Source organism: Mirounga angustirostris, unplaced genomic scaffold (genome assembly GCF_029215605.1).
Source record: "Mirounga angustirostris isolate CCGP_5_RB_7025 unplaced genomic scaffold, mMirAng1.0.hap1 SCAF_12, whole genome shotgun sequence".
Taxonomy (NCBI): domain Eukaryota; kingdom Metazoa; phylum Chordata; class Mammalia; order Carnivora; family Phocidae; genus Mirounga; species Mirounga angustirostris.
In genome coordinates, this window is record NW_026991720.1 from 6,439,228 (window position 1) to 6,464,349 (window position 25,122).

Here is a 25,122-nt window from a genome sequence, read left to right on the forward strand (position 1 = left end):
AACATAGCAATAATAAATAAGTTGTCAAGTTCCTGAGATCCCATGTCTTTCATTCTGTTCTGTAGTTTTATCCTCAGAAGTTGGTAAGTGAACACAGGGCTTATTTACTCTAGAATGGAAGGAATCCATGTGCAGCAACGACACATAGACACACTCACACATCAGTCGTCTGTTTTATGTGTGTCAAATTTGCTTAATATTGAAACGGGCTCAGCCAGATTTTATTTTTGGCCTCAGTCATGTTTAGTATTAAAACACACATAGAGGCTTACACTTCAGACAAGGTGGTCTGCTGGGTATTCAGCAGCACTGTCCTGTTCGAGACAAATAGAAGCAGAATTTATTAAAATAAACAGAATCTTTGTGATCGATGAGCTCACTAGAAAATCAGGAAAACTCCAAGGGTGAAGCAAACAATACACATAAAAAGAATGCGGGGCTAAAATGAGTTGAGAGCCATTAGGAAGATGCACACGTAGAAGGCAGGGTTGACCAACAGACAAATGCCACTATCAATCTGGAGATCAAAAAAACCAGCCTTGGGTGGTCGGGTAGTGGAAGAGCTGACTCTGAGGCTTCGCTGTTATGTCAGGACCTCCTCGGGGAACTAATATTACAAATTCATTTTTTAACTGAATACATAAGGCCTAGTAGTCTTTTCATATTTCCTCCATGTTTTACATTTCTGGAAAAGTTTGCCTTTTCCTGTGGATCCAAGTTTTTTTTTTTTTTTTAACCTAACATCATTCTGCATTTCCATTATGCAAGCCCTAGTGGAACAAATTCTCTCTGGTTTTGCCCTGTCTTCAAATGTATTTTTTTTAATCTTCATTCTTGAGGGATACTTGTACTGAGTAATGAATTCTAGGTTGTTCTTTTATTTTTCTTCAGCACTTTAAACATATTCCAGTGTTTCCTGGCTTACATTGTTTCTCATAAGAAAGCAGCTGTCATTCTTATATTGGTCCTATATATATATATATATATATATATATATATATATATATATATATATATATATATATATATAGTGGTCTTTGCTCCTCCTATGATTGATAGAAAATTTTTCATTTTCTTTGGTTTTCAATAGTTTGTTTCTCTTTGTATTTCCTACTTAAGTTTGATTAAGATTTTTGGATTTAAGAATTAAAGTTTTTCATCAAATTTTTAAAATTGTGGTCATTATCATCTCAATTTGTTTTTATGCTACCTAGTTCAGTCTTATCTTCTCCTTCTTGGATTCTAATTGCTTTAGACTGCTTGATACTATTCCACTGATCATTAGTGCCATGTTCATTTCTTTTATCAATATTTTCTTTCCTTTTTGTGCTTCAGTCTCAATAATTTCTCTTAACCTATCTTCAATTTTATAGATGCCTTCTTCAATGTCCCATATGCTTGTAGGTCCATCCACTTAAGTTGTTCTTTTTTAAAATTTCAGATATTTTATTTTCTAGTTCTTTTTAGAGTTTATATTTCTCTCCTGAAATTAAGTCATTATATTTCTTTTTCTATAAATCTTCAGCACATTTATAATTGTTATTTCAAAGTCCTTAACTGAGGGGCCCCTGGGTGGCTCAGTCAGTTAAGCATCTGCCTTCCTATCAGGTCACGATCCCGGGGTCCTGGGATCAAGCCCCACATTGGGTTCCTTGCTCAGTAGGGAGCCACTTTTCCCTCTGCCCCTTCCCCCCACTCCTGCTCTCTCCTTCTCTCAAATAAATAAATAAAATCTTTAAAAAATCCTTACCATAATTCCAATGAATGAGTCATCGGTGGTTCTGTTTCTACTACCTGTTTAATCTTCTTATTATGAGTCCTATTTTCCTGATTCTTCATGTGTCATGTAAATTTGTATTCTATTCCGGACAAGTATGTTTACCCTGGTTTTGTTTATTTCCTGAAGAGTACAAGTTCATTGATCTGTCTGTTGGTTAGAGTGATCACATCATTGGCTCCTAAATTTGAGTTGAACTGAGAATGAGCTGCCACTTTAAATAGATTGAGTTTGGGTTGCTTGGGTGGCTCAGTTGGTTAAGCATCTGCCTTTGGCTCAGGTCAGGGTCCTGGGATGGAGGCCCATATCAGGCTCCTTGCTCAGCAGGGAGCTTGCTTCTCCCTCTGCCTGCCAGTCCCCCTGCATGTGCTCTCTCTCTCTCTATAGCAAATAAATAAATAAATAAAATCTTCAAAAAAAAAAAAAAAAACCAACAGATTGAGTTTACCTCTGATTCATGCAACCCACAATAATCTCCTATACAACCAATAGCAGCTTTTTTATCTAGTCAGCATTGGAAATGGGATAGTGTCAGCCTCTAACTGAAAATGGTTTTATTTCACTAATAGGGCCTAATGGGATTGAATCACTTCTACCTGTTTTCTTGGTCCTTCTACACTGCTGCTTTCTTAGGAAAAATGTGTGATGGGAAGGAGAGGAGGTATCAAGATAAGCAATTTTGTTTTCCCCCTGGGATTGTATAGATCCCCATGTATTTTAATAGTCCACATTGTCAAATGATCATCTGATTTCTCCTCCACTCTGCAAAGTCTACTTTCTTTGGCAAGCCAACACCTCCATTTGTTTCTATCCAAACCAAGTCCCCAGTGCTCGCTTCGGCAGCACATATACAAACCAAGTCCCTACTCCAGGTATAGAAGGCCCCCCACCTCTCTGCTCACCTATGAAGGGCTGTTTTCTACAGAGAATTCAGTTCCTCAGTTCTGCTTGGCATCCACATCCTTCACTAGACACAGAGAAGTATGTTTTTACTCCATATAATTCCTTTTGTCAATATGGAGACTAAAGACTTTTGCATCTCTCTCCGATCTAACCAGAAGAAAAAAAATCCTTCATTTCACTGAGTTTTTTCTCTTTCAAACTTCCTTCAACTTGTCTTTAATAACAACACAATTTTCAGCTTTTGTCCCACTTCTCAAATATTTGCACTGCTTTCCCCTTGATGGTTCCAGAATTATAAGGGTCTTTGGAGTTCTGTACTCAGTCCTTTTTTCTTCATACCCAACACATTTTCTCTGAGTGATTCCCCCCACCATCCATTTGTGTCTTGTGGCATGCTGATACTTCTTCAAATATACTTCCACCTAAGTCCTTTCTCCTGGTCCTTTACTAACTGAAACTCATCCTGGGTTCTTACACAAGTCTCAGTTTATTATAATATTTGTGTCTCTCCCAGAACCTCTATTTTATACCTTTGACTTCAGTGACCCATCATACATAATATTTGGAGGTGAAATACATGACATTTTAGCTTCTGATTTGGCTTACAAACTTCTACCCCCTTTTATGTTACGCTGTCAAACTAAGAAGCATGACCTGATTCTTGTCTTGTGAAACTGAATCCTAGATACTACCACCTCCTCGGCTATTAGAACTGCCTTGGTTGGTACTTCTAACAATGAAACTTTGATTACCACAACTTCCCTCTCCCCACAAGAAAGGAAAGTAATATCTACATGATGCTGAAAGAGTGCTTCTAAATGCTGGGGCACAGTGGGCCAATGTGTTTCACATAGTCAGTATTTTATTGAAGGAGTTATTTCCTTATAACCTCCTCTGCTGAGATGATATCTGGATTACTTTATTCTTTTGTAACCCCAGGGATGCTGATAATTGAACTCTGGGCACACCAAAAAAAGACAGGGCAACATCAGGGCTGAATAATGATCCCAGAACATTTGAACTTCTCACTGGAGATCTGTTCAGGAAGAATGTTTTCCTTAAAACTCATGAATTCAATGCTTTCCATGTCATCTTTCCTGACTTTATAAGGACAGAGAAGTAAACAATGAACCTGCAAATACTGAAAAAGGAGAGAAGAACTGTAGGAAGAGAGGAGAGGAAGCAGAGGTCCTGGATAATTCTGAGTCCCAGGAGTCTCAGGGCCATAGACCTCAGATGGGTTCCACAATTGATGGCAAGTCAGTGAACAATAGGAGACCAAGCCCAGACACAGTGAGAAATAATCAAAAGCTAACAGGAATGTAGAGGAAAATGGAGACAGAGACAATTGCTTTTGTAGAGGAAGGTAATCCCAGAAAGCACTAGGAGAGAAGTGGGAATATGAGACAGAGAAGGGGAAAAGAGCCAATCTGGGTTGCACCAATGAGCATGTTCTCACTATAGAAAACTGGGTCTTGGTCCTGCTGCGGAACTCAGCAATTTGTGTGACATACACCTCAGAGTTACCTTACTTGGTGAGGAGTAGACAATTTAATAAGCAAGGACACTGAGGTATCTAATCACTCACTTCTGACTGCCATTGATAAGCTCTGCTTTGGGGAACACCAGCTCTCTGACAATTTCAGCCTGTTCCATGCACTAGCTAAGCAATTCTTGCAGCCAGATAAACCCTCAAACAGAGAGTTATAAGTGATTGAAGTAAGACATCCTATGCATTCATGGAAATGATAAGGAGTGAATGATAAGGAGTTATCACAGAAGCACTGAAAGCATCTTCAGGAAGGGTACATGTCAAACTTCAAAGATTTAGTCAAGGCTGATCTGCATGGCTTGGAGTAGGATGAGGCTGGTGAGGAGCCAATGGCACCTTTTTCCCTCTTTTTCTTTCTTTCTTTCTTTCTTTTTTTTAAATTTAAATTCAATTAGCCAACATATCGTACATCATTAGTTTCTGATGTAGTGTTCAATGATTCATCAGTTGCGTATAACACCCAGTGCTCACCACATCATGTGCCCTCCTTAATGCCCCTCATCCAGTCACCCTATTCTCCCACCCACCTCCCCTTCTGCAACCCTGTTTGTTTCCCAGAGTCAGGAGTCTCTCATGGTTGGTCTCCCTCTCTGATTTCTTCCCATTCAGTTTTCCTTCCCTGCCCATATGATCCTGTGTGCTATTTCTTATATTCTACATATGAATGAAACCATACAATTGTCTTTCTCTGATTGACTTATTTCACTAGCATAATACCCTCCAGTTCCCTCCACATCGATGTCAATGGTAGGTATTCATCCTTCCTGTTGGCTGAGTAACATTCCATTGCATATATGAACCACATCTTCTTTATCCATTCATCTGTTGAAGGACATCTTGGCTCCCTCCACAGCTTGGCTGCATGGACTTTGCTGCTATGAACATTGGGGTGCAGGTGCCCCTTAGTTTCATTCCATTTGTATCTTTGGGGTAAATACCCAGTAGTGCAATTGCTGGGTCATAGGGTAGCTCTATTTTTAACTTCTTGAGGAACCTCCATACTGTTTTCCAGAGTGGCTGCACCAGCTTGCACTCCCACCAACAGTGTAAGAGGGTCCCCCTTTCTCTGCATCCCCACCAACATGTGTCGTTTCCTGTCTTGTTAATTTTAGCCATTCTGACTGGTGTGAGGTGGTATCTCATTGTGGTGTTGATCTGTATTTCCCTGATGCCGAGTGATGTTGAGCATTTTTTCATGTGTCTGTTGGCCATTTGTATGTCTTCCTTGGAGAAATGTCTGTTCATGTCTTCTGCCCATTTCTTGACTGGATCATTTGTTCTTTGGGTGTTGAGTTTGATAAGATCTTTATAGATTTTGGATACCAGCCCTTTTATCTCGTATGTCATTTGCAAATATCTTCTCTCATTCCATAGGTTGCCTTTTAGTTTTGTTGACTATTTCCTTTGCTGTGCAGAAGCGTTTTATCATGATTAAGTCCCAATAGTTCATTTTTGCTTTTGTTTTCCTTGCCTTTAGAGATGTGTCTAGCAAGAAGTTGCTGTGGCTGAGGTCAAGGAGTTTACTGCCTGTGTTCTCCTCTAGGATTTTGATGGATTCCTGTCTCACATTAGGTCTTTCATCTATTTTGAGATTATCTTTGTGTATGGTGTAAGAAAATGGCCCCAGTTTCATTCTTCTGCATGTGGCTGTCCAATTTTCCAGCACCATTTGTTGAAGAGACTGTCTTTTTTTCCACTGGATATTCTTTCCTGCTTTGTGGAGGATTATTTTTTTCTTTTTCAAGTAGTTATTTAAATTCCAGTTAACTAACATACAGTGCAATATTAGTTTCAGGTATAGAGGTTAGTGATTCATCACTTACATACAACACCCAGCACTCATCACAACAAGTGCCCTCCTTAATCCCCATCACCCATTTAAGCCAGCCCTGACCCACCTCCCCCCAGCAACCCTCAATTTGTTCTCTATAGTTAGGAGATTGTTTTATGGTTTGCCTCTCTCTCTTTTCCTCCCTTATTTTCATCTGTTTTGTTTCTTAAATTCCACATATGAGTGAAATCATATGGTATTTGTCTTTGTCTTATTTTACTTAGCCTAATACTCTCTAGTTCCATCCACATCATTGCAAATGGTAAGATTTCATTCTTTTTATGGCTGAGTAATATTCCATTGTATATATACACCACTTCTTTATTCATTCATCAGTTGATGGACATTTGGGGAGCAACAGGCACCTTACTCTTAAGGAAGCACTCACTTTCAGGGTTGGCACTTGAGTGACTGTAGGAGTGGGTGCCTCCTTAAATTTTGTGCCCTGGACACCACAGTTGCACTAGTCCTGGTCCTGCTGATCTAGTGGGAGAACTGCTTCAGCAATGCTGAATAGAAACAGTAGGGGTGTCCATCCAAGAAACTCTGTCTCCCAAAAAGGATAGAAAATACTGGAAGTTGAGTCTCTTCCCTACCTGAGAAAAAATGGACTGGCTAGAAAGAGATAAAAAGCAGCTCCCAGTCAATAGACTAGTGCTCAGTTTAGCCTCCCCATTAGGATAGTCAACTTCAGAAAGTTTATGGGAGTTAAGTCAGATCACACAACTGGTTAGTGACCTTACTGGGCCTGTAGCCAGTCTTTTGTAGCCTGTTCACCATGTAATGATTGGCTCTTTTGCTGATCTTACTCTCATGACCCTCTTGAGAAAAGAGAGAAGAACTAGACTTGGTGATATCAACATGGATAACTAGAACAAGCCTTGTAATAAGGCTAATTTAAGAACTGTGTAAAGGTATACATACTCAATGTACCAGCTAGCCCTTGGGCTTTCAATAGCTGGGAAGCCTTTATTCCTTAGAGGATGATGAGATTCTGTTTCAGACTCTTCTGACAGATTGGACCCCAGAGTAGCTCTGGCCACACGAATGTCCAATCAATAGACAGCTATTGAGCACAACTGTCACATTCTTTGTTCTGGGGCAGAAGACTCTCTGAGCATATTTATACATATATATATTTGTATAAAGTATAAATAAATATATTTAAATATATTTAAAATATATTTGTTTATTTTTTTAAAGATTTCTTATTTATTTATTTTTTATTTGACAGAGAGAGAGCACAATCAGGGGGAGTGGCAGGCAGAGGCAGAGGCAGGGGGGGGAAGCAAGCTCCCCGCTCAGCAGGGAGCCTGATGCGGGCTCGATCCCGGGATCCCGGGATCACTATCCCAGCTGGAGGCAGATGCTCAACCATCTGAGCCACCCAGGCGCCCCAAAATATATTTAAAGAAAGAAAGACCCCTAGAGAGTGAAAAGTAATTAAAGATTAGATCAGTAACCAATTCTAGAAGTAGATTCAGACCTGGGCACCTCGGTGGCTCAGTTGGTTAAGCGTCTGACACTTGAGCTTGGCTCAGGTCTCGATCTCATGGTTGTGAGTTCAAGCCCCATACTGGGCTCCGTGAGAGCGTGGACCCTACTTAAAAAAAAAAAAGAAGAAGTAGAATCAAACCATGGGGGTTTATAACACCCTCCCTTCTTCGGCTACAGCAAAATATTTGGTATTGGGGGCCCTGCTGGATTCACATACCATCTTAGTTACAGCATGGAGCAGGTTTTGTAGGAGAAACACTGCAAACCCATAACTCAAGACAAACATTTTGTCCCTTTAAATTGTCACCATCTCTCCCGGGGCTCTGTGCTCTGAGGAGGCTCGGAGACTTCCTCCCTGCACTGGGAGGAACAGCCTTCTGCACGCATAACTGAAGGGAAAATACTAGGTCAGGGGCTTCTAGAGTCACCACTGCTGTGGGAAAGGTGAGCCCACAGGGGAAGGGGGCCGCCGGAGCTGTGGGAGCTGTGACCCACCAGCAGGAACATGGTTCTGAGAGTGTTTACTGCCTGAACACCTACATTCCACCCAACACCATGCAGGTGAACAAGAGGCAGAGCACTCAAGATCTCGCCTCCAGGCGTTTAAAGATGTGCTGAGTTTCAAATTGAGTAAGCTCAGAGGAAGTTTTACAAGCATCATCTCCTGCTGGGAAGGCACACACACCTGGTTAGTGGCAAAACCTGTTCCTTCCACATTCTCTTAATACAGTAAGAGCAGTGGGTGCTAGAAGCCCTTCCAGGAACAGAATACAGTTTAAAAGGCATTAAAGATAGTCCAAATGACATACTCAGCAAAAGCAAAAGATATTTCTATGGACCATAAATAATCTAACCTCAGAGCAAGTTACAATGTGGCAAATCTAGATATATATGAATTTACTCCTACCCCCATACTTTCTCCTCACTGCCCACAGTAGGGGGACCTCTGGAGACATCTGAGCTTAGGAACTTGGTCTCCAGCCCCTTTAAAGGGGTCTTCTGCTCCCCAAGTCAAGCTTCCCCCTCCCAGCTGCAAGGAAACCTCAATTTCCTCATCTGTGCAATGCAAGAGTTTGAATAAATAACTGGTTTCCACACTCTGGTTGGTGAGTGATTACATCAGCCACATCAGATCAAGAATCAGAATCTCTGAAGATGGTCCCCCAAAATGTGTACTTTTAAAAACAGTCAAGTGATTCTGAAAAGCAGCAAGTTTGGAGACACTCAACTAGATGAACTTTGAGGACTAGGAGTGCTATGAATATGAATTCTATATGTACTATACACCTTAACAGTTGATGCCATTTGTTACCCCAGATGTCAGCTGGGGCTTAGTTCCCACTTAAAAACTAGGTAAAAACATATCAACACCCTTTTTAAACTATACGGAAAATTCTAATGACCTACTCAGGAGTTCCGTGAATATTCTAGAGCACAATCTCTCATCTCCAGCATGGACAAGGACTTCTGGCTTTAGCTAAATGCTTGTTCTTTGCACTGAATCTTCCGGCTGTTTCTTCACTTCTGCTCTGGGGTCAGTTATGGGAGTTTGTTGATTTGTATGCACAAGATCACTCATCACCTAAGGCCTGTGGGGTGACCTTTACTGAGGGCTTTGGGGGGGTGGCAGGGGTGTTACTGCAGAAACACAAAACACTTTGGACTGAGTACCAGGCAAACCTGTCACCTGAGTCCTCTGGCCAGAGACAAGTTCTCCAGCAGCCCCGCCCTCTGCTTTTCCTCATGTGGTGCCCACGGGACAGAACACGGTCACGCACAGTCAGCAGGTGTCGCCATGAAGAGGTAGACATGAACTGGATGGGGAGGCACAGACAGGACTCAGACACGTGCGAGAGAATCAGTGGTCAGAGGAGCAAGCACACAGGTGGGAAAGGAAAGGTGCTGAAACCCGCTCTCTGCCGAGCAGCTGGCTGAGTAGGGGGCGAGTGGGAAACGGGGCTGGGGAGGCAGACGGAGGACGGGCTGCGTGCCTGTGTCCAGGCTCTCGTGTGCTCAGACAAACGTCATCATGAGGTGTTTAACTGTATTAAACCATGTCGGAATTGGGTATCATCACTTACTCTGAGAGGCCTCAGATTTGGGGCAAGACCATCAGGAGCTGGAGGGCAGTGGCCCGTCTCCCCAGGCACACAGATCAAACTTAGACCAATGATACAAGCCCACTTATTCGGTTTTCTGAGAGCAGATCACAGGCTCTTCAGATCAGCTTGGGAGGGATGTTTTCTTTCCAATTTCCAAAAACAAAATGCAAATTCTCTTCTTGTTTTTGCCCCAGGCCAACTGCCCTTAGGCGGTTCCTAAGTCACTGAGCAAATTTTCGGATTCTCAGGGTTTTCCAAAGTCTCCCCTGGCTGTGGAATCTCCTGGGCAAACTCAGAACCTACAGCTAATGTCACTGACACAGAACCACCTGGGAAAACATCAGCATCTAAAGCTCACTCTCTGACACAGAGGACCTGCTATCATCTGCCCTCTGCTTTTTGCATTCGGGGTCCCTGAAAAGTCACCAAATGTTCTCCCGGTATCGTTCCAACGCCAGCCAGGTCCTTCCAGGGTTCTTCCCTAGATGCTGCTGTCAGGGGAAGGCAGGAGCCTGGACCTTTTCACTGGGGTGCCACCAGCGTTTTGGACCTTGCCTGACCCACATAGGTAGTTATACCTATTTGATGAATGAATGAGTGAATGAATGAAAGAATGAATGAATGAACAAATTGTGTTTGGAGCTCTTTAGGGCAAATGGGAGGACGGAAGATGGCAAGGGATGAAGAAAATGCCTATGGTAAGAATTTCCTCACGGTGTGTACTGGCCTCAGGTGTCAGCTCTAGGGAACAAGGGGATGCGCTAAGTCAAGACTGAACAGACACAAATCCCAGAGGTGTCTCCATGCTGGGCTGAAACAGCAAGAGCCCAGATTTGCCTTTGTGCTGCATCTCTGCCCCTGCCCTACGGTGAGATATTAAGTGCTTTGACTAGCCTGTGCCTCCCAAGCCAGAGGGTAAACCGAGGATAAGAAATCTACTCTGACCCCCACAGAAGAGGAGGTGGAGGGAATGAGATCATGGACTAGAGGGAACACGATTTACTAGGTAGACTGCGCTAGAGAACAAGGATGGGGGCTTAACAGGTATCTTCCGGGCAGCAGGTGTAAGAGCTAGCGAGGAGGAGGGGAAGAGGGAAGGAGGGAAGAAGGAAAGAGACCAGCTCCCCTAATCCTCTGAGCAACCCCGGGAGAAACAACTCTCTGTCACCACTCCCATCTGTGCAGAAGAGGTTTAACACTCAGATGGGGCAACTTCCCCACGGTGACACGGCGGGCACACGCTGGGGCTGTGATTCCAACGCGCGGTGGCCGGGACTGCAGACAGCCCTTCACTCCCGGGCCTCCGTGCCCTCCCGCCTCTCCTGGCTGCGACGCTGGGACGGCGCCTGGGAGAAGCATCCCAGAGGCCAGGGCAGGCGTCCAGCAGCAACAGGTCTGCAGCGCGTGCGTGCCCAGAGATCACGTCCGCGGGGTCCGGGCCTGCCGTCACGGAGGGGTGCCCTCCAGAGACATGAGCACCAGCTGCTGCAGCGGGGACAGGGGCCTGTGCTGAGGCCAAAGACGGAAGACACACGGGGACAGACGCCGCGGGGCGCAACGAGCTCCGACCAGACCCCTAGGGAGGGCTCGGTGGGAGAAGCAGAAGCCCAAGGCCTGGTGCTCTGCCGTGTTCCACAGGCGCCCCCGGGGCCCGCGGGAGCGGGACGCGGGTCCGAGGCGGGCAGCCCACGCCTTCTGTGTCCTCACAGGTCCCGAGGACCCGGACGACGCGCCGCCCGCGCACGAGCCCCAGCTCAGGCTCGTCCTGGCCGGCAAGACCGGCGCGGGCAAGAGCGCCACGGGCAACAGCATCCTGGGCCACAGGCGCTTCCCGTCCAGGCTCGCGTCCACCCCGGTGACCAGGACCTGCGCCCTGGGGAGCCGCCGCTGGGCCCGCTGGCGCGTCGACGTCACCGACACCCCGGACCTCTTCAGCGCCGACGGCCGCCGCGCCGACCCGGACTGCGCCGAGCGGGGCCGCTGCTACCTGCTGTCGGCGCCCGGGCCGCACGCGCTGCTGCTGGTCACCCAGCTGGGCCGCTTCACCGCCCAGGACGAGCAGGCCGTGCGCGGCGTCCGCCAGCTCTTCGGGGCCGGCGTCCTGGCGCGGGCCGTGCTCGTCTTCACCCGCGGGGAGGACCTGGAGGGGGCCTCGCTGCACGACTACGTGCGCGACACCGACAACCGCGCGCTGCGGGCCCTGGTGGCCGAGTGCGGCGGCCGCGTGTGCGCCCTGAGCAACCGGGCCGCGGGCGCGGCGCGCGACGCGCAGGTGGAGGAGCTGCTGGTGCTGGTGGAGCGGCTGGCGCGCGAGCACGCGGGCGCGCCCTTCACCAACGCCGTGTACGGCCTGGCGGAGGCCCTGCGCCACGCGCCCCCCGACCTCCGGCTCCGGCGGGTGGCGCAGCGGCTGGCGGCCGGCGGCCCGGGGCAGGGGCGGCGCTGGCTGGAGGTGGCGCCGCGCGGGGGTTGGCGGGCGCTCTTGCTGCTCGGCGGCGCGCTGCTCCTCGGCCTGCTTCTCTGGCGCCTCAGACCCAAGGCCTTGCGGGAGGTCAGTCCCGACTGACGGTCCAAGGAGGACTTGGGCCCGTCGACTGAGGGTCACTTCGCCGCTCGTGCGGTGTGCCTTCGGGGCCCACAGGCTCTTCTTTCCTCCTTTCCTGGCGGGGATCAGCTAGGCAGCGTCCCGCCAGGGCCGGGCTCCCGCAAAACCTTCCCCTGGGACGTGGCCCTCCCAGGAGCTGCCCTTCCAAGAACTGGGAGCCTGGACTGAAAGGCACGAAGTACGTGGCGCCGAGGGGGAGGAAAAGCTCTTTCCCGCATGCTCAGCTCCGAAACACCACACCTCCTACAACCATCCCCTTGGGCACTGAGTTTTCAACACATGAAACATACTGGGGGCACACCAACCGACCGAAGCAGACACGACCCTCCCTCCTCCCTATCTGGTTCTTACATAGGGCTACATGTCCGCCTTTGGGGTCCTTCTGGGTTTTATTATTCCCTGTGAAAGAGATGTCAGGTTCATGCATGTTAATGTTTACTTCTGATTAATCAGTCTATTTACTTTACAATAATTTACTGCCAAAAAGACAAATGTAACCATACTGAAAATAATATTTCCCAATTTTCCAGTAGTGATTGTGGTTCCCGTCTCACCAAAGTGAAATACACATTTGGGTAATGTCTTCAATGTATGTATTGATCTGGACTTTTATGCAAACAAAACAAAACAAAACAAAACAACCCAGGCTCTTCTCAGGCAATGGAAAGGAGCGGGAGCTGCAGGCCCACCCGCACAAGGCCTCAGAGCACCTGAAATTAGGAGGGTATGCTGGTCCTGTAGAGTTTTGTGGGGGTGGGCCAGCCCAGGATAGTGCTTGTAGGCCACATCATTAGAAAATCAGATGCCATCCTTGGGTTGTGTCACCAACTGATAGGATTTCCTTATTTCTATTTCAGAATGTGACAAAACACTTTAGAGGAAGTCCTTCTCTTTAAATCAGCCAAGCTCTAGTCCAGATTGGACGCCAGAGGAGACACCTCCTCACCTGGCCCAGGGTTCAGGGGTGGGGAAAGAAGGAGGTTGTGAGAGGGGCCCTAGAGCCATCCTAGCTCCACCTGGAGAAGCAGGGGCCTACACACCACACCTGTGCTCAGATGCCCCCGGTTAATGGGGTAGCAGGATAGACATCGGGGTGAGCTGCGGTCATGGGGCCTCAGGCCCCTGTGGCAGTGAGCTGGGCTCTATGATGCGTGGCTGGGCAAAATTCTATTAGTGATCCCCCTCTTTAGCATCCTCAGCAGCCCCGCCAGGTTCACACAGGGGCTCTGAGCTAGGGATTCAAACAAGCTCTAACAAGATGAAGGAGCAACTTGGCAACCCAAGGGGCAGCAGGGAAGGGGCTGGGGTTGAGGGGATGGCCGGCATCCCCAGCTTGGCCTTCCGGGGCCGCGTGTGCATGAGCTCCCACTATTGGCCAAGGCTGCTGCCCCTCTTGATAGGGGGTTCCCAATAAGGAATATTTGCTTTCTTCAAAGCCAGCAGGAGAAGCTCTTGCTTTTCAAACTTTTTTGATTAGGTCAGGCCCACCTGGTATAATCCCCCTTTGACTAACCTAAAACCAGCATTTAGGGACCTTAATTCCATGGCAGAGTCCCTTCACCTTTGCCATGGGAAGTGGCCTCCATCCTATTCACAGGTCTGCCCACGCTCAAGGGAAGGGAATAGTCCAGGACATGTACACCAGGAACAAAGGGAGCTTGGGGCCCATCTCAGAATTCTGTCTACCACAACCATATAGATAGGTTAAAAGTCAAAGGATGGGTAAAGAAAATACCATGAAAACACTAATGAAAAGAAAGCTGAATCACTATATTAATAGAAAAATAGGTTACAAACAAGGAATATTAGCAAAGAAAAGCACGCCCGGCTGGCTCAGTCAGTTAAGCAACTGACTCTTAGTTTCAGCTCAGGTCGTGATCTCAGGGTTGTGAGATGGAGCCTCACATTGGGCTCTGACTCAGCATGAAATCTGCTTGAGATTCTCTCTCCCTCTGCCCCACTTGCTCATTATCTGTCTCTCTCTCTCTCGAATAAATAAATAAATTTTTCTTTAAGAAAAAGATACAGACATTACAGGAAGATAAATATGTCAACTTACTAGGAAGACTTCCTAATCCTAAAAATGTGTGCACCTAAAACTTCTTCAAAATACATGAAGCAAAATCTAAACAAATCAAAAGGATAGATAAATCCAAAAGTATACTTGGAGACTTTAACCTCCTTTCTTAGTAGTCAGTAAAACACATAGACAGAAAATCAGTAAGAATACAGGAGGCATAAGGCTGGAGACTTTCCCCTTAAGGTCAGGAAAAGGCCAGGATGTCCACCCTGATCACTCCAGTTCAACATCCCATTGGACATCCAGCCAGTGAAATGAGGCAAGGAAAACAACAACAACAACAACAACAACCAAAAACACAAGTCATAAAAAGTGGAAAGGAAATAATAAAGCTCTCTTTATTCAGAGATGACATGATTATTTATGCAGAAAATCCCAAAAAGGGAAAAAATATTCCAGAACTAATAAATTAGCTTAGCAAGGTAGGAGAATGCAAGGTCAACATGCAAGGATCGATTATTAGCAATGAACCATTGGAAATTGGAATGAAATCATCAGTACTCTTATAATAGCATTAAAAACCATAAACTACTTTGGGATAAATCTAAGATTTTAATGCTGAAAACTACAAATGTTGATGCGAAAAATCAAAGAAGACCTAAATAAATGGAGAGAGAGCCTACGTTTGTGGGTCAGAAAATTCAATATTATTAAGATGTCAATCCTCCCCTAATTTCATCAACAGAGCAACGCAATCTCAGTCAAAATCCGAGTGGGATTTTTAGTAGATATTCACAAGCTTCTTCTAAAATGTATGCAAAAAAACAAAGAACTAAAACTATTTTGAACAAGAAGAAATTGGAGGATTCACACTCCCTGATTGCAAGATGTACTATAAATCTACGCTCCTCATAACTGTGTGTAACAAATAGTATTGTCAGGGCCTCTGGCTTGAGGAGTAGTCACAGTTCATCCATAGTGGGCTGCATCTGCTTGGCTGCACAGCGGGCTACAGTCTCCTTGTCTTCGCAATCTCTCGGAGGATCGCCTGTGATACACATCGCATTCTGGTTTCATGCCTGTTCAAAGATAGAACTGTTTTCTTTCTCTTCCATTTTAATGGGGAGGTTTTCCAAGTTGGCAAGAGATTGTTTTAAATTCTATTCCCCCCAAAATCGCAGACAATGATGATTAGGTGACTCTGAGCCTACCTTCCAATATGAACAAAAAGGAATCTGGAGATTCTCTAGGACAAGACTGGGCCCTGCCTAAGCACGTGTTGTGTTCTGATCTTGCTTTGCAACGTAACTGGTTTTTGCTTATTTGTTTAATTCTAATTCCAGTGTAGTTAACATACAGTGCTATGTGAGTTTCAGGTGTTCAATACAGTGATTGAACAGTTCTAAACGTTACTCACTGCTCATCGCCATAAATGGACTCTGAATCCCCATGACCTATTTCACCCACTCTCCACCCACCTCCCCTCTGGTAACCATCAGTTTGTTCTCTATGGTTAAGAGTCTGTTTCTTGGGTTATCTCTTTGTTTTCTTTGTTCATTTGTTTCCATCCTTAAATTCCACATATGAGTGAAATCATAGGGTACTTGTCTTTCTCTAACTTATCTTATTTGCCTTACACCCTTTACATCCGTCCAGGTTGCAAATGGCAAGATTTTGTTTTTATGGCTAAATAATGATCCATTGCATATATACCAGATCTTCTTCATCCATTCATCTATTGCTTCCGTAGTGTGGCTCTTGTAAATGGCACTGCAAATATAGTAGGTTGTCTTTCAGTTTTGTGGATTGTTTCCTTTGCTGTGCAGAAGCTTTGTATTTTGATGTGGCCCCAACAGCTCCCTATGGCAAGAGAAACAAACGCAAAGTAATTGTTTTATATTCACCACTGTAGCCTTAACTGTGTGATCAGTAGACAAAAAGAAGAGCCACAGCCTCCCAACCCTCCCCGCCCCACCCCCCCATCCCCAATAAATGGGCCCAGAAGCTCCAGACCCCTAAAGCCCCTTAGGGCTGGTTTGTCAGAGGACAGAGAAGGGGCAGCCAGCACAAGGGGTCTGGCAAGTCCTTCAAATCCCGTGCTTAGAGCTGTTCTTTCAGCCCCTCTGTGGACCAGCACAGCCTTTCTGTCCCTGGTAGGCAGGAGCATTCTAGAAACAGAGCCTTGACCAGGGGCCTGGGGAGTCCCGCGGGGCAGGTGCTCCTGCCATAGGGGCTGAGGGGAGTGGCTGGCGCCCCACTAGGTCATGGGGGCGTTTCTTAACCTGGGGGGCCCATCACTGCCTTCAGAGCCTCTACCTCCACGTCCTGCTTATTTCAAGGAGTCCTAAAAAGGAAATGGGAGGAGGCATGGCGACCCTGGCAGGCTGGGGCAGGAGTTGACCCCTTAAGGGAGCCACATGCCCCTTGCTCCCTGCTCTCCCGGTGCTGAGGGCAGCAGTTCTGCCGCGGACCCCGGGGGTCTGTCCTGGTCGGAGCCGCGGGCCGTGCTCCCTAAGCCCCTTTGCCTTCTGGCCCCCAGGCCCAGCCCTGGAACCTAAGGCTTCACTCGCAGCTCCTCCCCAGCCGCACCGCCACCCCCGCTTCCTGCTGCACCCTCGCCGCCTGGAGAGCAGCCCCGAGAACCTGCAGCCGCCCCGAGAGCCGCCCGCCCGCCCCCCAGAGCCGCCTGCGCCCCGAGAGCCGCGGGGAGAGCCGCCCGCTGCCCACCGCCCAGAGCTGCCTGCGCCCTGAGAGCAGCCTGGGGAGCCGCCGTCCAGCACGGAGCCCGCAGCGCTGCGCCTGGTAAGGGGAACCCGGTGCGGGTCCCAGCATCTCTGGGGGTCTGAGGGCCCCGGGTCTGGCCCCAGCTGGGGACTCTGCTGTGATCTCACCCAGGCTACCGCCCTTGTGGGTTCGCCCCTCAGTGGACCCGGCCGGGGATGGTCAGAGTTTCGTGCACAGTGCACTCGGGTGGCCGGGAAACAGGCTGGGAACCTCTCACCCTGTGCTCACAACCCAGCGATTTCATGACGGAGTCTTCTCCGTCCAAAAGGTCTGTCTGGGAGAAGAAGATGGATTCTCAGGGTTCCAAATGGCAAATATGGAATCATTATTTTCTCACCACCCATGAACCCAGCCTTTCAAAGGAGACTCCTCAGGGGGCGTTGTCTCATGACTCTGATCTGGAAGCCCTTCCATTCTCTCCCAAATCCCCCCGCCCCCCATTTCCTGTGACATGAGGAGGGACTCTATTCTAAGGCAAACGGACTATGCTCAGGACATATGGGAACAATCCTTTTGTCTGTTAACCCTTCAGTGAAAGACACATCACAACATCACAATGACTAAAGTACCCAACAAGTGTCACTCATACCAGGAAATATAGGGACTCCGCAGATGAGTGAAGGAGATACTTATGAATAAGGCAGACGAGAAGTATTTTTATCCTTCTTAGAACAGCATTAGAGAGCCTGCTTTCTCAAGTTTGATAAAATAAAAAATAAAATCAGGCTCATATAATTTAAAAATCAGAATGTACATTATGTTTCTTTGCCTGAAACTCTCACCTAAGCTAGATCCTCCTACTATCCCTGTCTGATGTTGTCATAATCTCTGCTTGCTCGCTGCTTGCCACTCTCTGCTCACACCTGGTCCCATTTTGGAGGAGATGAGGCAGAATTTTCCTTTTGGAGGAGAAATCTGCCTCCATTCCCTGTTCTCTCACTTTTGCCTGCTCTGAGATTGACACATACCACATTTCTTCAGCTACTGGTGCTTCCCCCAGTCTTTTCTAATGCTTTACCATCCTGTTACTATTTTGTCTACGACTCATTTATAGCTTTTCTGTCAATATCATTTCTGACTTGCCTCTGGACATGTTCTTTTTTAAGATTTTATTTATTTGTTTTGTTTTAGAGAGAGCATGCGCCCAGGCAGGGGTGGGAGGATGAGGGAGAGAATCTCAAGCAGACACCGCACTGAGTACCGAGTCAGGCGAGGGGCTTGATCTCAAGACCCTGAGATCATGACCTGAGCCAAAATCAAGAGTCGGACCCTTAACCAACTGAGCCACCCAGGCGGCCTGGACACTCTCTTATCTGTTAATATCTGCCTAAAAATCTATCCCTCAGGGGGAACGTATGTCTCCCCCTGCAGTCTGACCACTCAGAAGATGGCTCAGGAGAACCACCTGGGCTGCATCTCAGCTAATGTAACCTGAGGTTCACTGGCATTTTGTGTCAGCCACATTGCTCCATTTGGCTCTCACTTAATCAAGTCGAAACATCAGATTGTTTTAAACTGAAATGCTTCAATTCAGAGCAACTCCTTCCTCCTGCAATTTTATTTTTGAATAATCTTTAAAAAAAAAGAAAAAAAAAAAACCATGCACTCAAGGTTTTGCAATACAATTCTCTGTGTTGATTTTAAGGCAGGCTTCCAGCCTGTCAACATCAGTTTATGTCCTGACTGTGGATGGTAACATTGTATGTGGTGTTCCAAGAGGCTTGTGGACCTGTTTAGAATAATCTCTTTTACCCCCTGTGGAATCAAGGAGAATATGCAGGCCAAGGAGCACCCACCCTTTTTTTAATCTTTAGCTCTGTGGCAATCTGGTGACCTTGGGCAGGTCATTTGATGTCCAATTTCCTAATATGCAAATAGACATTTCAACACCTATTTTGATCACATCACAGGGAATTTAGAAGGACAATTAGAATCAGGGACAGGAAAGAACTTTGAAGGTTACAGATGGCTGCAGAGAGGATGCTTCCGATGATGAAGCCCATTGTCAACATCCTCACCTCTATCATGGTCTTTATCACATGAATTGATTGATTCCAGCATATTTTCTGAGGTTCCCAAACCTCAGAAAATGTCATCCAAAGTACAAAAGATGTCAGAGAATTTGAGCAGTTTTAGCAGAAGCCGGATAATTGACCAGAGGCTAGGACAGTCCATGGAAAAGGGTGAGGAAAATGCTCTTCTCAGGGCTTAAGGAAAGGAGGGAGCGGGGGAAAGGAAGAAAGGAAACAAAGGAAAGAAGTTGTCTTAATATATTCTGATAACCTGGAAGTGGATGTTTTCCCCCAAGGAGGGCCAAAAAATCCACTGCATGAATGGAAGAAGGAGCAAAAGTTATTTCATTATAACAGAAGCAACCCGAATAACAAATAAACTAAGAAAAACATTTTTGATTCAATGGTAATTAGTAAAATGCAAGTTTAAACCAATTCAGATGTCCTTACTTACGCCCTTAAGAGTAACAAAAAATTAAGTCTAATGTCACCAAGTTCAAGTGCAGGTTTGGGAATTCTCATCTGTGGCCGGTGCCAGTGGGAGTTCGCCCAACCATCCTGGGGTCATACTTGGCAATATCTAGTCAGGGGGCAGCTGTCTGTCCCAGGTAATTTGTTGCATGTGTGCGCCGGGGGACAGAAATGGGATTATTCTGCAGCATTGTTTGTAGAAGCAAGCATGTAGTTTGAAACAGCTTAAACGTTTGCTAAGAAATAATTGAGGGGCACCTGGGTGGCTCTGTCCATTAAGCGTCCGACTCTTGATTTCGGCTCAGGGCATGATCTCAGGGTTGTGGGATCGAGCCCCAGGTAGGGCTCCACGCTCAGTGTGGAGTCTGCTTGAGATTCTCTCCCTCTGCCCCTCTCCCCACTCCTGCTCTCTCTAAATAAATAAATAAAATCTTTGCAAAAATTGATAAAATGTTACATACATAACATCATTTATGTAAAAAGTTGCAAATAGAAAACCGTACTATACATTATCTATAAAGACATGTGTATGTAGAAGTATAAATAGACAAACGAGAATGATCCATAAAATCCTCAGAATATTGGTTCCCTCTGAAGGACAGAGGGAGGGGGACTGAGACTGGGGAGCCGGAAAATGTAAATGGAGCTCTATGTGTAATGTTTCCACTTCTCGATCAAACAGAACAGCTGCAGCAGATGCTGAAATATTTACATTCGTTCATGGCAAATGGTGGCCATTTGTTGTATAACTTTGTGGACTTCACCACTTAAGGTGGTTTCATAACCACATCACCTTTAAAACTGAATAAATACAATACAGCCTCAGAGCTCATCTTAATTACGGTTGCGTGTCTCGTGCACACTTGCCTCTTCTAACCCCAAGAAGAAGGACCCAATATCCTGCCTCATTCCAATGAAACTTTTATGCCAATGGTTGGGTCGATTTCTGGTTAAATCTGCTGGGATACAAAAATGATGATATTGGGAGACCAGGACCTCAGAGCCCACCAGGAAAGAAACTGGATTAAAATCTGAGCAGGCGATGAGGATGAGGTATCTTGAATTTGTCCTGAATGTTGATTCTTTCCCTTCAGTTATGGCACCACCTTCTCTCCACCAACTCCCTGATGGGGGGTGGGGTGGGGGTTGGAAGGGGTAAGGAAGGTGTCAGTGCTCGGCTCTCTAGCACTCTTTCCTCTGCTGTCAGTCCCTGAAGGAGTCCTTGTCCCCGCTCTGCCCTCCCACTGGAAGGAAACTTGTGCTTTCCTCTTTGCCCCTGGAATATCCATCTGACACAGCTTCTGGGACTGGAAATTCTCAGTACTTCAGACAAACCAATGTCATTTACAGCAAGGCAGTTTTTTTTTTTTCTATGTTCTAGCAAGTTCACCTACTTTGATTGCAAACGCTAATCATAATGTGCCACTGCTGGTTCCACAGAAGAATGGTTTTTTTCATTTCATTTCAAGTTGGAGGGAGAGAATCAACTGATCTGTTTTAAAATATTTCCTAATTTCCTGTAAGTTGCAAAAAAAAAAAAAAGCAACAAGTGCATTGCGTTAACATAAGCTAACTTCGCCTGGGGTTTGCCTAAAGTTAGTCATAGGTATTTGAAAGTATAATATGAGTTCAAAAATTAGCAATGAAAATGGCTCATCCTAGGATAATTATTCTTAGATGTCTGCATTAAAAGTGTTCTCAGGCTTTAGCAACTCCTATATGGACACTTGCTTTTATTCCTTTCCTGTTTTCTATTCCAGAAGAGGATGGAAGGGCTTCAGAGGGGCAGATATGGAACGATGGCTGAAGGTAAGGAAACCTGGACGTTCTCAGGAGCTCCAGGCACCCGGGACAGTCGCCGTTCTCTCTCCATCAACCCCCACTTCAAACACAGGGATAGAAACCCTATTATTTTAAAGTGAAGAAGAGGGGCATCTGGGTGGCTCAGTCGGTTGAGCGTCTGACTCTTGGTTTCAGCTCGGGTCATGATCCCAGGGTCCTGGGATCGAGCCCCGTGTCATGCTCCCTGCTCAGTATGGAGTCTCCTTCATATTCTCTCTCTGTCTCCTTCTACCCCTCATACTCGTGCTATTTCTCTCCCTCTCTCTCAAATAAACAAATAAAATCTTTAAAAAAAATAAAAATTAAAAAAAAAGGGAAGAAGAAAGAGGCAAAAATCACTTGTACTCTACCTTCCCTGTGTCATCACCCCATCCACTGTCACCCACACATGATTGGTGAGAAATGTGGAAGTGAAACTCCCAAGTCAGAGTCTGAAGGATTTGGAACCAGATTGTGAAAACAATTTCTCTTTCCCGGTCTGCTCCCAACTGGAAAGAGGAAAAGTTCCCGTAGAGATTTAGGAATCATGCTTGTTACCAATACTTAAGGAAAGGAAGAACCAACACAGTAGAAGGATAAAGTAAGAGATTTTAGGAGGCTGAAATGAACTTAATTCATTTGAACTCATAAGAACTCTAAAAGTCCTGGGGTTCTCACCCACCTTCACCCCTTGAAGATTTTACTCTTGGCTCAGTGTCACCCTCCCCCACACCATTCTGTAGTCATCTCCTGCGATTCGGTCGGCCAGATCTCTCCAACCCCCGTGCTTCTAATGCCCCTCACTCTTCACCAGCTTCCCATCCAGGGGCATCTCCCAGACTTTGTCCTTGACATTCACGATCTTCTGTCACCTCAGTTTCAAAGATCCAAGTGCCCGCCCCAAGAGCAGAGACCCGGGACATTCAGCTGGTCCTTGGTGGGAGGTCACTGCACCTCTGACCTCTGAGGTGTCCTTTTCCCCTGAGGTTCAGATGCATGTGTTGAGCGCTGCTGTGGGAGTATGATGGGGATGTGGGGGTGGAAAAGAGGGGATAATATTTTCTCCTTTGTGGCTTCTCGTGCCCTGCCTCCTTCTAAACTTATATTTATTTAGCATGAAATTGGCCAAAGCACCATCTGTAGAAAAGCATGGGGACCACAGTCCTGTTCCCCCAAAAGCCCTGTTTCCCCTGCTCTAGAGGAAGTGCTTGGAGATCCTAGGGCGCTTCCTCCCTGGGCTGTGGGTCCGAGCATGAGCTTCTAACGTAGGCTTTCTATGATCCACGGGCATCCTAAAGTTGTATACAAACTTTCGTATGTATTTAGATAGGATTGATTTGGGGGAGGGAGGTCCACGAGTTTCATGAGATCTCATGAAGGTCCAAGACCTGAAAACCTTAAGAATCACTAACTTAGGGAGACACAAAAAATTGTTTTTTCTAGGCAGAGAGGAAGATAACTGGTCTGCAACATCCACCTCACTGAGGATCGTCCTGGTGGGCAAGACAGGCACTGGGAAAAGTGCCACAGGGAACAGCATTCTCCACCAGCCAGTGTTTGAGTCCAGGCTGGGGAGCCAGCCTGTGACCAAAACGTGCCAGGGCGAGACAGGGACCTGGAACGGAAGGAACATCCTGGTGGTTGACACGCCCTCCATCTTTGAGGCAGAGGCTCAGACCCAGGAGATGTACAAGGACATCGGGGACTGCTACCTGCTCTCTGCCCCGGGGCCCCACGTAGTGCTGCTGGTGACCCAGCTGGGGCGCTTCACTGCCCAGGACACGGTGGCCGTGAGGAGGGTGAAGGAGGTCTTCGGGGCGGGAGTCATGAAGCACGTGGTGGTCCTCTTCACCCACAAGGAGGACTTGGACGGCGAGTCCTTGCACGATTACATCGCACACACGGACAACCAGAGCCTGAGGAGCCTGGTGGGGGAGTGTGGGAGGAGGTACTGCAGCTTCAACAACTCGGCCACCGGGGAGGAGCAGAAGGCGCAGCTGGCCGAGCTGATGGCTGTGGTGGAGAGGCTGGAGAGGGCGAACGAGGGCGCCTTCCACAGCAACGACCTCTTCTTTGAAGCCCAGAGGCTGCGGCAAAGGGGGGGCGGCGCCTGCGGGGAAGGGCACAGACGCTACCTGGACAGGGTGCGGGCGCAGCTGGGAAAGCAAAGGCGACACCTGAGAGACCCCAGGAGCAACCGGGCCTGCGGGGCGCTCCTCAGAGTCACAAGATGGATGTTTTCTTGCGGTGGGATAGCTGTTGTCCTCAGTATATGCGTTTTGATTTTTCTTGCCGCTTTAATTAACTTGAGTATTACTCATGGACACTGAGCATTTGCAGTGATTTCTGCAATCAGCTGACTTATGTTTTCAGAGTCGCCATCTCTGTGTCAGATTCTTTGTTTTTTACATGATTTCACGTTCTTTTGCTCTTCGTCACATCAGACATACTGTCCATTTTCTTCAAGTGCTTAGGTCAATAAATCCAAAGGAAAAATTATTTTTTTGTTTTTGTTTTGTTAACAATTGTGACGGTACATGAGAAACTAACTGTCTGGAAATGTTTGGGTACGTGCTGGGAGGCAGGTGGTGGGTGGTGAAGCCGTGGGGATGTCCCACCTCTGGTCCCACCTTTGTGTCGTCAGGCTATTGAGGGGAGACAGGTGTTTTATGAAAAGCCTGTGGTAGATTCCTTATTTTATTCAGAAACATACCTGATCTCATTAGAGTTAGTCATAAAAGCTGATGCCCACCCCCAGCCCCAACCTTGCGAGAGAGAATGATGAGGATGGAGGTGGGGGAGAGATCCTGAGGTGAGAAGAGATCCTGAGGTGAAAGCGGCAAGAAGAAGAGAAGGTGCAAGAGGGGGCCTGTGCATGGTGGGGAAGGAAAGAAAGGGGTCAGTGCAACAGGATGGGGGCTGAGCCTTAGGAAAAGCAGTCACTGGGAAATTCTCAGTGGTTGGAAATAAAGGAAGAGAATAATATTCACTCCTTCTCATAGAAATAGAAGTAATTTGGGGGAAAGAAGTTGATGGACAGCCTGACATCCACTGTTTCCAGATACTGGAGTAGAGTTTCTTTGCCTCAAAGCAAGAAATGAGTTCCATGTCCCCTCACTTCAGTTCCCGGTCTCCCTGGACCTATGCGTCACCTGCCTGGGGCTTCCTGTGTCCACACTCACAGCTGACCAGAGAATGCCTGTTTCTGGCTGACTCAGGTGAGTTTACCCTTCTCGGTCTCATGTGGTGTGTCCTGAGTAGAGGTCCACTCTGGCCTCAATGGTCCTCCATTCAGGGAGAAGGTTTGGGGAGCTCCATTTTGACCTTGATTCCTGCTACATTCTTTACTGCAGCATACTAGGGGAGTGCTGTGCTTTGGATGAAAAGGTGATAGTTTGCCCAAATGCCTCCATTCTCTGTGTGTATATGCTTTTATTCAGAACTATGGAGGAAAGAAGGGGCTCCTTGGCATTCTGAATGGAAACAGTGACATCTGGAATAGCAGTTCAAAAATTATTAACACGCTTACTCTTTTGTCTTTCTAAGCATATGACCATGGCTAAAATCTGTCAGAGGCATACTTTTGGGTTTTACAAACTAGATAGAGGAGGAATTATACCTGAATGCAATTTGATATGCATTTCTTTCCATATGCGCGCAATTAAGCATCTTTTCGTATGTTTAGTATCAGTTGGTTTTTCTGCTGTCTTCTTTTCTTTTGTCCATTTTTACAATGGGTTGCTGCTC

The 25,122-nt window shown here is 46.7% G+C and overlaps 2 protein-coding genes and 1 long non-coding RNA gene across 4 annotated transcripts; 2 read left to right on the forward strand and 1 right to left on the reverse strand.

Moving 5' to 3' along the window:
• The first annotated feature begins 10,317 nt into the window (after window positions 1-10,317).
• Window positions 10,318-12,614, forward strand: GIMAP1 (GTPase, IMAP family member 1). Its single transcript, XM_045871838.3, has 2 exons — window positions 10,318-10,360; window positions 11,372-12,614. The coding sequence occupies exons 1-2, from the start codon at window positions 10,318-10,320 to the stop codon at window positions 12,226-12,228; spliced, it is 900 nt and encodes a 299-aa protein (XP_045727794.1). The 3' UTR covers window positions 12,229-12,614.
• Window positions 12,615-14,667: 2,053 nt separating this feature from the next.
• Window positions 14,668-17,434, reverse strand: LOC123841632 (uncharacterized). The gene is made up of 3 exons (XR_006790255.3): window positions 17,289-17,434; window positions 16,001-16,147; window positions 14,668-15,366 (listed from the first exon to the last, which is right to left on the reverse strand). It is a non-coding gene; the product is annotated as an uncharacterized LOC123841632 (long non-coding RNA).
• On the forward strand, window positions 16,600-24,128 carry LOC135362222 (GTPase IMAP family member 5-like). Of its 2 annotated transcripts, XM_064575748.1 has the most exons (3): window positions 16,600-17,089; window positions 21,315-21,363; window positions 22,819-24,128. In XM_064575748.1, the coding sequence occupies exons 2-3, from the start codon at window positions 21,321-21,323 to the stop codon at window positions 23,703-23,705; spliced, it is 930 nt and encodes a 309-aa protein (XP_064431818.1). In that variant the 5' UTR covers window positions 16,600-17,089; window positions 21,315-21,320; the 3' UTR covers window positions 23,706-24,128. The 2 variants fall into 2 exon arrangements, with proteins under 2 accessions (XP_064431818.1, XP_064431819.1); XM_064575749.1 differs by lacking the exon at window positions 16,600-17,089 and having other exon boundaries at window positions 19,298-21,363.
• The last annotated feature ends 994 nt before the right edge of the window (window positions 24,129-25,122 follow it).